Source organism: Elephas maximus, chromosome 22, assembly GCF_024166365.1.
Source record: "Elephas maximus indicus isolate mEleMax1 chromosome 22, mEleMax1 primary haplotype, whole genome shotgun sequence".
Lineage (NCBI taxonomy): Eukaryota > Metazoa > Chordata > Mammalia > Proboscidea > Elephantidae > Elephas > Elephas maximus.
Window position 1 is genome coordinate 28,671,602 of NC_064840.1, and position 13,165 is coordinate 28,684,766.

General features: G+C 53.0%; 1 protein-coding gene across 3 annotated transcripts in view; it reads left to right on the forward strand.

Annotated features, from left to right (window-relative positions):
• Nucleotides 1–13,165, forward strand: part of TTC28 (tetratricopeptide repeat domain 28) — a 773,448-nt gene that overhangs the window by 742,163 nt on the left and 18,120 nt on the right. For all 3 annotated transcript variants that reach the window (XM_049865174.1, XM_049865176.1, XM_049865177.1), the window contains 2 exons: nucleotides 9,980–10,159; nucleotides 12,128–12,848. In XM_049865174.1, coding sequence (XP_049721131.1) covers nucleotides 9,980–10,159; nucleotides 12,128–12,848 — 901 coding nt within the window. The remainder of the gene's footprint in view (nucleotides 1–9,979; nucleotides 10,160–12,127; nucleotides 12,849–13,165) is intronic.

Below are 13,165 nucleotides of genomic sequence, written 5' to 3' on the forward strand. Positions count from 1 at the left end.
CCCAGCTCCTCTGAAGGGCATTTGGACCTCAGTTCTCCCGATCACTTGGCCCTCTGAGTTCTTGTGCATTCACTGGTTTGCGTTCAGGGCCCCCGCCCATTACTTTGCTCCATTAGTGTCACATCGGCTGGTGGAGAGGGGTCGAGGGAGGGGAGCAGAAGGCAAAAACAGAGATTAGCCGGTGGTGGGCTTGAGGAGTGAAACAGAGGACTCCCTGTGACTCTGAGCCTCTAGTCCCTATGACCCCTGCATACACTCAGAGGCTTGGGCCATTTTGAGCCGGCAGGTCCCTCCCACCTCTGGACTCTCCAGTGTCACCTTCTCTGAAGCCTTCCTTATCCACTTCTCCCTGCCCAGCTGGCCCGCGTCCATGGTACCTGATGCTGAGCTGAGCGGGACTCAGGACCCAATGCTTTACATGCTCTTCTTCTCCACCTTGCTGCCACCACACCCCCTCAAAGGCAAGCACTGCCCCTTCTCTCTGTGTGCCCGCAGCTGGCACCTGCGTGGTACATGATGGCACTTGGCAGAGTTTGTGGACCTGCATTTGCTTTTCTGGCCTAGTTGGGCACAGAAAGCAGAGACATGGCAAGAACTCCAGCCAGAGATCTCTGGGTAGAAGCTGTAAGTTTCCAAGAGGTTATGAAGCAGAAGGAAGATGCTGGGCCTGCCCTTGAGGAGTTTTCAGCAAATGAGCTGTCCCCTGACAAGCAGCACGTTGCCAACTTCCTGGGTTATGTTGGGATAAGATCAGGAGCTCCATTGACATGCCTGGGGTAGGGCCCCCACCTGAGGGTGTCACACCTGCCCATGCCTCCACGTGGAGCTAGGCTGACGATGGTGGCTGTCGGTGGGGCTCTGTGCCAGGGGCAGAGATCCCCTGGGTAAGAGAGCAAGAATAGGAAGCTGGGCTGAGGAGGGGAGGCCCTGCTCCCCACCTGGAGCCAAGCTGCCACAGCAACACCAGTCCTCCCTGAAGGGAGTTCTGTGGTTCTATCAAGTCTGCGCTGATGTTGACACGGTTTTCCCCCTGAGGATTTTCTTCTGTGACTTAAAGAATAAAAATATGCTAATAGATCAGTGTTCGCTTGTGTCTGGACATTCTGACATTCCTTCAGGGTGCTAGGAAGGGGAACGGTCTATGAACTCAAGCCTTAAACAAGTTAGAACAATGACCAAATTAAGGTCTTTATGAAGTTTACTAAAGAACGGGAGAAGCCATGCCACCAGATGTGGGTGGCGACCTCTTAAAATCGCACGTGTTCCCTCCACAGTCGCCATCCAGGAGTGACGCTGTCTGAACAAATGCAGCAGAAACCCACAGCCTGGCCCTATCTAGAAGTGAGGCATTTCATTCAAACGCCCAGCCTTAGCTCCTGATGATTAAAAATACTGTCTGTGACTCAGGTGTTTGAACACAGTAAAGGAGCATGGTGGCCTCAAGTGAGACAAACAGTGAGACCTTTTCAACGCTCAGAGCGGCCGCTCTCCCTTAGCTAAGCTGATCCGTTGTGTTTCAGTAAAAACACTTCATTGAAAAGTTGCAATCTGATTAGTAGCCCCCTAATTTTAATCCCTAGTTTCATCCACTCATTCAGCCAGTATTTATGGAGCCCTGATGTGCCGGGCAGCCTGTCCCCAACACGGGGCTCAGCAGAGAAGCGGGAGACGGTGTTGCAGTGTCCTAGTCACGCACAGGCTGTGCTGAGGTGGGTGGGCCACGTGGAGTTGTGAAGAGTCTCCTGGGTGGCCCCTGCTCTTCACAGGGCTGCAGAGTGAATCAGGTGCCAGGTGGAGAGGGAGCCTGGGCCTTTCTCCCTCTTCTCTCAGCCAGCACACTCACCCTGTCCCAGGGCCACTAGAGGGCGACACGACACCGTCAACCAGCTCCCAGTGCCACTGTCAGCTGCCAGACAGCCAGACCCTTCTCCACATCTCCATGAAAATCCAGATCAAGGCCAAAAAGCCCAGGATTATGAGTCACTGACACTTCAAGACTAAAATGATTAACCTCGTCACATGAGGCTTTTAATTGTTTGAACAACTGCCTCTGGTTAGCTGCAGTCCTCTTGCTAAGGGACTAGGTCAGACAGTAGGGAAAGTGGAACTGCAGAATATTTCACCGGAGGCCTCGCACCACTGTTTGATTTAATTTGGCTTCGGGGAAGGGGGGCATGACCCGACTCTTCCCTCACAGCTGCTGTCCTTTGCTGTCAGGATGCAACGAGGGTGTCCAGTCGTCTTTGAGGAGAGCCCTGTTCCATCTGCACATGAGCTAATCATCAAACATTAAATCAAATCCTGTCTGATACCCACAGGAAAAATGTCATCCAAGACAAGTGGCAAGTGTCCTGTGTGAAAGGGGATGGGACCCTGAGTGTCCCTGGCATTCATTGTTCATGAAACAGAGTGAAGGATGGTCACCGTGCCTCTAAGCCTGGACCTTCACCTTGTTTGGCACCGACGGGCCCTGAACCAGTCCGGTCCCACAGTCCGAAAGCACAGAGCCACATACCCACAGCAGCATCCTCTGGGTGAGCTCCTCCAGCCACAGCAGAGCGCCGGCTCTGATTTCCTGCTCCCTGTGCGGTGATCGTGGGACGAGGCGCACTGCAGAGCCTGTTTCAGGGGAAGCTGCTCTGTCACTTCAGACCCCAACATGCCCCCTTGTGTGCAGACAGGGGCTTGGTCAGAAGCCAGGAGTTGCTATAATGAAGGAACCGAATTTAAAGTAGGAAATTCCCTAGGGTTTGTTCAACTCCCTCTTCAAGGGTCCAGATTTGGGGACTTTGTAGGATCGTTGGTGTTTAGACCTGTCCTAGTTATAGCGTCTCTATAGTCCTTGTCTTTCTTTCTGTTTATTTAAATTCTCTGTTCCCTGTACTTATAGTTTTATGGGTTCCCTGTACTTATAGTTTTAAAAGCTAAGTTTATAAAACAGCTGACAAGAGTGAGTGGCTGCTCAGAAAGAAAAGTACTCCTCATTCACCTGTGTTCCTGATGGATGAAGCTGCTGAGTTACCAGGTTAAGACCCAGAAACATCTAGAAAACTTGATGTTCATGTCAATTATGTTGGTGAGCTAGCTTCTTCAACACTGGAGCTGGGGACTTCACCTGAAACCGCTTCTAAAGCTTGGTTTAGAGGATAGCTTGGCGTGTGGCTGGGTCATGGTTTTAATTACCACTCTGGGGCAAATAGGCTCCCTTGTTGTTTAAAATGCACTTTGCAAAATCAAATAGCATGGCAAACCAGCTTATGCCAGACCAGATGCAATGTGAAATGAGACTGGCCATCCGGTACCTGTCTTCTGAATAGACTACAGTGTTCGGAGACAAACAGGGAACGTCCGTCTCTCAGAACAGTCAGACCTAGATTCCAGAGTGTGGAGTGGAGGAGAAGGCCCTTTTGACTGGCGTGCTTGGGCTGATGGTACCACCACCAGGCTGTCTAATTGATTTCTGATGGAGACATCTGTAGTAATATTCAATTGAGGGCAAGCATCACCCAAGGACAATGAGCATTTCCATAACTGATTTCATAAAACCAAACCCGTTGCAGTGGAGTTGATTCCAACTCATAGCCATAGGACAGGGTAAAACTGCCCCATAGCATTTCCAAGGAGCAGCTGGTGGATTCAAACTGCCAATCTTTTGGTTAGCAGTCTTAGCTCTTAACCACTACGCCATGATTAAAAAGAAAAAAATTTTAGAAGGAGGAAAAATGGCAGCAGTTACAAGTGGTCTGTACCATTGAATCTGATGGCGCAAGCGCACAAAATGGTCTGCCATTTCCCACAAGCCAAGCAGCACCCTCGCCTGGGTCACTGCTATGGGATGAGCTTTAGCTGGGTGCTGGCTCTGTTCTAGTTGCCATCCCAGCCTCACCCAAATGGGTCCCGGGCCAGCTGAGGCACTCCTGCCACAGACGGTGTGTGGCCTCATTTCTACCAGGCCACCAAGATTGAGGGCCCCACCGCAGGCTCCTGTAGCCCCATCAGCTGTCCTCTTGGCAGCCTTGGCTGAGGATAGACACTGAGTGTCAGACAGGCCCCTCCGACCATGCGGTCTGCTGGCCAAAGAATACGCTGAAACAGACTGAATTTTTACTTTTCCCTTTCTGGTTAGAAAATAGTATCTACAATCTCGGTAGCTTTTAGTCCTCATTTGAGGGTTATGTCCAATAGGGCATGATTATTTCCACCACTCATCTATCAGTTTGTTGTACTGTGATGGCTTGCATGTTGCTATGGTGCTGGAAGCCATGCATGCATGCCACCAGCATTTCAAATACTAACAGGGTCACCCATGGTGGGCAGATTTCACCAGAGCTTCAGGCTAAGACAGACTAGGAAGAAAGGACTGTGATTGACTTCCCAAAATTAGGCAATGAAAACCTTATGGATCACAGTAGAGCACTGTCCAATACAGTGCTGGAAGATGAGCCCCCTCGGTTAGAAGGCATTAATAATACGTAGTGGTCGCCACAGTGGAGCACAGCAATGATCATGAAGATGGCACAGGACCAGGCAACATCTGTTTCTGTTGTACATGGGGTCACCATGAGCTGTAGCTGACTCAATGGCAGCAAACAATAAGAACAACAATGTGATATTTGTTAAAACTGTATACAGCATCTGTGACAACACGATTTCTCAGAAGCATCACAGAAAAGTTTCCTTCACCTTAAAAGGTTCTGTTTGATCAATTCACTCAGTCAAAAATATGAGTCAGGAATGATTCCAAGCCCCGTACATGTCCCTGGAGTATCCAGATTCCCAGCAGTCCTTTGCAATTTCATTCCAAATCTAGTCAGTCTGAAATCTCCCAGACCCAGGAGATGAGGGACTTTCATTCCACGGCCTGGGAATGCAGTGGAACCCTGCGAGCCCTCCTGTGTCCTCCAGTGAGGACGGAACACCCTTGGTGCAGCAAGAAGGGGTGTGAGGCTCTGTGTGCTCCAGTGAGAATGGAACACCCTCGGTACAGCGAGAAGGGATGTGAGGCTCCTGTGTCCTCCAGTGAGAAGGGAACACCCTCGGTGCAGCGGGAAGGGGTGTAGGGCTCCTGTATCCTCCAGTGAGAAAGGGACATCCTTGATGCAGCAGGAGGGGGTGTGGGGCTCCGTGTCCTCCAGTGAGAACGGAACACCCTCGGTGCAGCGAGAAGGGGTGTAAGCCCTCCTGTGTCCTCCAGTGGGAACAGAACACCCTCGGTGCAATGAGAAGGGGTGTGAGGCTCCACGTCCTCCAGTGAGAGCGGGACATCCTTGATGCAGCAGGAAGGGGTGCAGGGCTCCGTGTCCTCCAGTGAGAATGGGACTCCCTCGGTGCAACAGGAAAGGGTGCAAGGCTGCAGCCTGATCCTTTGAATGTTGGTGATGCACATGGAGCCAAAACTCAGGCAGGACACATGACACATAGCATTCGACATCAGTGGCATGTTTCACGTGTCAGGTGGAGGGGATGCTTAGTAAACAGCTGTGAGTGATGGTGATGTGAAGATGGGGTGGGAGGATTGTGGTGACATTGTCTCTCTTATTCCCTGGGTCACAGCTTGGAGTGGGATGCTCCAGAGGGTGTTCCCATGTTTTAGCCACATGACTGTTTGACACTGTCAGGAAAGGGAATGAGTTGTACTGGAAAAATCATTGAGGCCCAGAAGAAAAGAATGGTATAAACAATAGGGGCTGTGTTCCACTTATTCCCAAGCACCTGACAACAGCCATAATTCACACATGACCAATATTTAGTGAGTGCCCACTGGGTGCCAGGCACGTGCTCGGCTCCATGTCTGCTGCACTGCTTAGTCTTCACACCCTGGGAGGCGAAGGGCACTCTTGCTCTCTCCTGGGTGTAGAAGCTGAGGGACGGGGAGATGAGTGTCTTGTGGACATGCTCAGAGCCCCCCGCCCCAGCCTCCTCACCACACGCCTCACGGTCTAGTAGTTCCAGATCTTGAGAGCCCTTGATACACCAGGATGACCCCAACTTCTATGCCTTGGCCTAAGCCACACCCTCCTTCCCTCATCCACTGGACACGCCTTCCATCCTTCTGAGCCCAGCTCAGACTAGAGAGTCTGGGCCCAGTTAGGAGACAGAAACCAGGGAACGTTTAATATAAACGTTTAACATAAAGGATTGTTAACTCTGATGAAAGACGAACTGTAAGATAGAAGGAAACTCTGGGATATTCTAAGGCTAAGGGAACACACCCAAGACAAAGCAAACATTGGAGGGTGTGGTCCAGCCCACAGATAGCAGAGATGTTCTTGGGTTTGGCCAGGCTGGAGCAAGTCCAGGGTGGCTGGAAAAGCAGTAGGCCACCCTCCAGAGAGCTCCTGGTGGCAAGGGCAGTCGTGGGAGGCAGGGCACTGGTGGGAGCCTGGGACCTCAGCACGCAGGTTGCACAGGAGCTCTGGTTCCGTTGTAGAGAGGGCTGCAGAAAGATTATCACCAGGCCAAGGCTGCAGGGTTGCAGAGCGACCATATCTGGGTCAGGCTCCACTGGCTGCCCTCACACACTCCAATGACTGGGCCTTTCCAGTGCCCTCCACTGAGAAAGCTCCACGCTGTACCTGTGCACGGCAGCACTGCTCACAGGAGCCCGTCCATGATCGCAGTGTGGGTACTGAAGACTACGTTTGGGGCCAAGGTAACACAAGACCCACCCCATGTGCAGCTGTCTCTGTGCCTACTGCCCACCCTCTCTGCCAGGACTGTCCCTTCACCGCGAGGCTTTCACACCGGCCACAGCCCAGCCTACAGCACGGGCATGATGGCCTCCCTGCTGGGGCACTCAGCCTTCTCCTTTCAGATTACTAAGTCTGGCTCACAGTAAGCTCTCAAGCCTGGAATTTGTGCCTGGAATGACGTTGTGGTGGTTGGGGTCACAGCTGCTCAGTGAGAATGAGAGGAAGCAGCCCTGGGAATAAACAGGTTTCCGAGGACCTGGCCTCCTTGTGTTGTTCTTCAAAAGATCCCATGTCTGGGAACTTTAGGGGTCAGACAGTCTGAGTCTTTGCTGGAACGTGTTGGACTCTCAGTGCAGGGCTGATGCCTAAGCCCTCTTATCTTTAAACCCAGGACATGAGCAGCAGTGAGCACCTTCCCTAGACTGACACACCGAGGCGCAGAGTAGCGGGTCCCTGGATTGTCTCTCCTTTCTCATCTCACCCATGATGGTAATTTGGATGGAGACATCACTTTATTTTCCATTTTCAGGTTCACAGTGGATTAGAGCTAATCTCTTTCATTACAAGGGCAAGGCTCATATACCCTGGAGGCCGAATCAGAAGATCATGTCCAAGGCCTCTCTCCCCACAATTTCAATCAGTTCTTCCTTCTGCCCTTTAACTGGAGCTGTCAGTGAACCGTTCAACGCAGTCTCCCCACAAACCCAGTGCTACAGAGGGCAGCTGCTGTGGCACTACCTGTTTTTACGCTGCTGACAAGGGCCACCCTCAGGGTCCTCACTCAGAGTGGTCTGCAGGGGTCAGGCTCCATTCCCACCACTAGGTGCTGCCCCAGGAGGGGAGGGTGTCTGCCTCCAAATGCCTTCACCAGGTGTTTCCGCAGCCTGGAGCAGGGCAGAGCCTTGCAGCCATGAGGCCCACGCTTTCTTGCCTGACCTCTAGGACTCCACTGCCTGGCTGCGTGCCCGCTCCGGCCTTGCCTCAGGCCCACAGGATGGGCCTCCTTTGCCCAGGCTGAGTCTTCCTTTCCCACATGTGCCAGCTTCCTGGGCGAGGGTCCAGCTTCTTGTCCAGAGGAGGCTGTCACACAGGCTGGGGTTGACACTTTATACTTATGTGGTGCTGTTATATTTAATACCTGCTAATACTTTTTTTTTAAATATTTTCTTGTGCATGCTGTATTTTTACATGCACATCGTATACTTGCAAGCGAGGATGGCGTCCTAAACTTGTTCGGCTCCTGAGCAGTACATGGTAGGCACATGATAGACGCTGTTACACAGCTAGTGGGAGAAGCTGAGGGGGGCTTGGGAGAACAACTTCGACAGGAAGGTAGCAAGTCCCATTAGATGATCATCCCTCGTGGAGTGATCAGAAATAATGGCAGAGGAGGCATGTGAGCACCAGACTTTAGATCTGCACCTCAGATCTGAAGGTTTTGTGGGGAATCACAGATTCCTACAAAGACTGAGTAGATTCTAGCCTCTTCCCTTACCCAGCACACCTTGCCAAACACCTTTGATCACATGGATGTGTGATGCCATGACTGAGGACTTGTGTCCTGTGAAGTCAGTGCCTGTGGGGTGACAGCTGGCAGGGACTCCCTGGGATGGGCTAGCATCGTGTCACAGCAGCACCTGGTGACCCTGGGTCAGCTGAGCCTGTGTCTAGTTTTGCACATGGCAGGGGCCTGAGCCCCCATGTAGTTGCTGGCAGCTCACTGCCCACATCTCTGGTGGCCTGGCTTTCTCTGAGCAGCAAGCAGATCGTCACAGTCACAGCTGCTGACCTCATCACTGAGGTTGGGGGACATCAGCCCTGCCACTCTCACCCAGCTCCCAGGTTCCCTTGAGACACCCAAGGCAGCATAGCAGCTGCTCCCACAGTGGCCCTTTCAGAGCTGCCCTCCACCTGTGAGGCTGGGCAGGGGCCTTAGGTGTGGCCCAAGGGGTGAAGCCATGTCCAGGTGCCCACGGCCAGTGAGGAGCAGGGCTGAGAGCACCTGGCCCGTCCACCTTCCTGTGCTGACCTGAAAGTCACCCATGGACAGTGCTGGGCTCCCTGCAACACCACCCCAAGTCTTTCCTTCTTGGATTGTACCCTAACACCCTTCTTGGAAAATTGCTCTTAAGGGAAACAGGAAGCAAACTGACCTAATAATTTTTATTTTGGCTTGCTTTAGATGAAGCTGAAATTAAAATAAATTTTTAAAAAATTATTTATTTTTTTAGAGGAAGCTGAAATTAAAATAAATACATACATGAATACACAGAGGGTTTGCACAGACTGAACACCCGCCAGGCAGTGTCACTGTGGGTTAGTGGAGCACCTCTGCCACCCACAGCCCCAGGCCCAGAGCAGTGGGTCAGACGAGCGGATGTGCACATTTGCTCCCTGGAGCAGAGCAGAGCAGAGCAGCGTAGCAGGACTGCACTTGTCAGTCGGCCCACAGACGGGTGAGGGAAGGGAGCTGCTGTGACCTCCCTCTGAGCCACCCTCCCACAGGCCCCGGGCAGTGAGTCCCCTGCTGTAGCTCCTCAGTGCCAGCAGCTTCTGCGGCATCTCTGTGTTCACCCTTCAGCCTGTATTAGTCCAGTTTTCACAGTTCTTGTCTGTTTATTTCATCAAGGTTCCTAGGACCTCAGTCTTCACTGGTAGTTCTTTTAAAAGAAATGCGTGTATAGAGACCGGGAGGGAGTGAGTCTCCATCTGTCTGTCCTCTGTAGGACTCATGTCTTCACACTGGGCCTTGCAGGAGTGATGGGTGTCACATCCTCCTGTTAGGTCCCCCACATCCTGGGAGGGAGCCAGTGGGGATAGCACCACCAGGGCCCAGGGGCCATTCTCCGCAGAGGAGGACCAGAGGCCCTGATAGTCACAAAAGGTCCTGGGGCCGGCTTCTCCTCCTCCTCCTGGAAACACTTCTCCAGGAGATGTCATCCTGGTTTCCAGAACTTTCCATCCTCCCTCTGATTTTCCAGCCTCTGTATCCCACTCCGATCAAGTGCTTGCTGCCTATTCTACACTGTGCTTAGGTTCTCCACAATGACAGAGCGTCCCTGCCCTTCATTTGGGGTACACGTGAGTTGTGTAGATGTCTTTCTGGGGTACTGCCCATTGCATTAATCCCACTCCCATAGAGACTGGCTGGATTTACCTGGGCCTGCAATTGTCTGGGCTCTCCCCCTTCATGCCGTGGGGCCTTGGTCTCCCACCCAGCCTCATGGCCTACAACTACCTGAGTGTGTTCTTCAGACTCGTGCGTCAGCTCTTGTGCTTCCCTGCAGGGCCTGATGCACTCCAGCGGCCCCGTAGGACGGCACCGGCAACTGGTCCTGGTCCTGGAGGGGGAGCTGTACCTCATACCCTTCGCCCTCCTGAAGGGAAGCTCCTCCAACGAGTACCTGTATGAGCGCTTCGCCCTTATCGCCGTGCCTTCCATCCGCTCCCTCAGCCCACAGGCCAAGGTAACGCTCACGCACATGTAGGGGCCTGCTCCAGGGGTCCTGAGGCACAGCATGCCTGAGATGGGGCCATGCTACTCGGCGATACGATGTGATCTCTTCACAAATGTTTTATAGTTTGCAGCTGGGTAGGGTGACTTTAGAGTGGAGGCAGGGGGATGGCCCTCATGACCTGTGGCAGCCGTGATTTTTGTTGTTTCTCCCCGTGAAGTTTCTTGGCTGTGACGTCAGGGTGGCGAGCTGCTCAGATGCACTCAGTCAGGCGTCAGGCCAGGAGAGTATCTCTGGGGGCTGCTGCGGAGCACCATTTGGTGATGTTCCTCCCTACCTTCTGCGAGGCACTTGGAGACCACAGATGCCATGCTCACCATCATCCATCAGGCTGACCCCACCTGGGCCATGTATGCTGCATAGCTGAGGGGCCACAGGCGGGGGGACAGCAAACGGTAAGACTAGTGCCCAGTGGAAAAATTCCCAACAGGCCAGTGAAAGAACTGAAAGCAAATGAGGTGGCTTTGAGGGCACAGGCAGGGTCTCAGGTCTCACTCAGCATGAAAACTCAGTATGGAAAGGCCTGTATAACTCAAGATGGCAACAGACCGTCCATGGAGTTGTGATTTCACCCCACATCCACTCGCGGCCCAGACCACCTATGGAGAGATTTTTGAGCCAACCCTGACTCCTCTTTCCCTATGCCAAACTCTCTCAGAGACCCCGAGGCTCTGGTTCTTTCTGACCCGTCATGGTCCCCAAACAAGGCTCCCCACCACCTAGCACTCTACTTGCAGCATCCCCACTTGCCCCGGCTGCAAAACTATCTTTACAAGACGACCTGGGTTTCTCTGTCTTCAAACAACCGCCCATGTTCTCAGAGCCCTCCACCCCGATGGGCCCCCTCACAACCCATAGGAAGGGTACAGCCGGGTTGACCTGTAGCACCTGGCCCTGTGCATGGGCGGCCTCCCACCTTGACCTCTTTGTCTACACTGGTCATTGGGCTGATTCAAAGGGGGTTGGTTTCTGCCTCTCCGATTTTGGGGCATCTTAGTTATGACTGTTTTTGTTGCTGAATCACTGTTCTCATGAGACAGAGTCAGTTCAAAGCGAAAGAAGTTATCTTCTCCGAGTTTCTCATATTTCCATGGCTGACTCTGACTCCCAGGCACAAAGTGAGCTGGCCACAGCCACTGCACATCAGCTGCTCACGACACCACCAACAGGGGCACTCTGGGTATTAGATATCGCCAGTGGTAAGAAAGCTTTTATTTTGATGACAACAATAAACCGTTTCCACCTTAGCCAGGACTTGGAGGAACCCGTTTCCTGGCAGGCACGTGGCAATTCTCTTACCCAGCGTTTAGGGCACCACCAAGCAGAGGTCCCAAAAGTTATCTTGAAATTATTCGATACTTGATGTTTCCCCAAAAGCACCAAAAGCCATCATGGGGAAAAATCAGAACTTTGTTGGGCTTCTTTAGGCCGACTTTGTATTCAAGAGGTGTTTCTATTTTGAAGTACAGAAAGCATGAGGGGAGTATAATCTTTTAGGGTGTAGAGCTTCTAAAGGACATGATTTGGCCTTAGTCTCGCCAAGATTGCCTTGCTTTTTCCACAGTTTTAATCAAAGCCACCCCTCAAAGCCCCTGACTCACCGGGAGCAGACTGTTCCCTTCTCCAGGGTGGGCCGTCCCAGACACCACAGCTTCTCGCTCCTCTTATCCTTGCCTTCCTCCCCCATCACCCCCAAATGTTTGACCAACAGGAAGTGTCCTCCTACCATCCCATCCTGATTCTTTTCAAGAGCTTGTCACAGCAGATTGAGTCTCAGTAAATCATACACCTGGGTCAAGAATGACGTTATTGGGAAACCAGGGAAGGCCAGAGGGCAGGCTGGCCCATGCTTCTAAGAAGCCCCGCAGCTGGGGACCTGGAGCTCTGACTGATGGCCTGTGCCTGTGTTTCCCTTCACAGTCTCATCTGAGGAAGAGCCCGCCCGCATATGCCAGCTCCACGTCCATGGCAGCCGTCATCGGCAACCCCAAGCTCCCAGCAGCTGTGATGGACAGGTGGCTGTGGGGGCCAATGCCGTCGGCTGAGGAGGAAGCCTATATGGTGTCAGAGCTGCTGGGCTGCCAGCCCCTGGTGGGCAGCGTGGCCACCAAGGAGAGGGTCATGAGTGCCCTGACACAGGCTGAGTGTGTCCACTTTGCCACCCACATCTCCTGGAAGCTGTCAGCCTTGGTCCTCACGCCCAATGTGGATGGCAACCCTGCCAGCAGCAAGAGCTCCTTTGGCCACTCCTACACGATCCCCGAGTCCCTGCGGGTACAGGACGACGCCAGTGATGTGGAGAGCATCTCGGACTGCCCGCCCCTCCAGGAGCTCCTGCTCACGGCTGCAGATGTCCTGGACCTGCGGCTGCCTGTGAAGCTGGTGGTCCTTGGCTCCTCTCAGGAGTCTAACAGCAAAGTCACAGCTGACGGGGTCATTGCGCTGACACGGGCCTTCCTGGCTGCTGGCGCACAGTGTGTCCTCGTGTCTCTGTGGCCTGTGCCAGTGGCTGCTTCCAAGATGTTCATCCATGCCTTCTACTCATCTCTGCTGAATGGCCTGAAGGCCAGCGCCGCCCTAGGCGAGGCCATGAAGGTGGTGCAGAGCAGCAAGCCCTTCACACACCCCTCCAACTGGGCAGGTAGGAGGTGGTTGCCAGCAGGCACCTGTTTGTGGGCTCGGGCTCAGTCCCCACTGCCCTCAGACTTCATTCTGCAGGCAGGGGTGGGGGAGATGGGGCCAGGGGCACTGGGAAGAGGAGGACATGGGCTGATTCAGGGAGGGAACATTGTTTGCTAAGACTCTCAGCTCCACCAAATCAGTTTTTAATACGAGGGTTTTAAAATACTCTTTTTTACCAGGTTTTAAGATAGTCTTTTTCACCAGGGAGCAGTCGAACCATTTGCCATCAAAATGTGAATGTAAAGCTCATCTTTCCGTTAGTGCGGACTGGGTGGT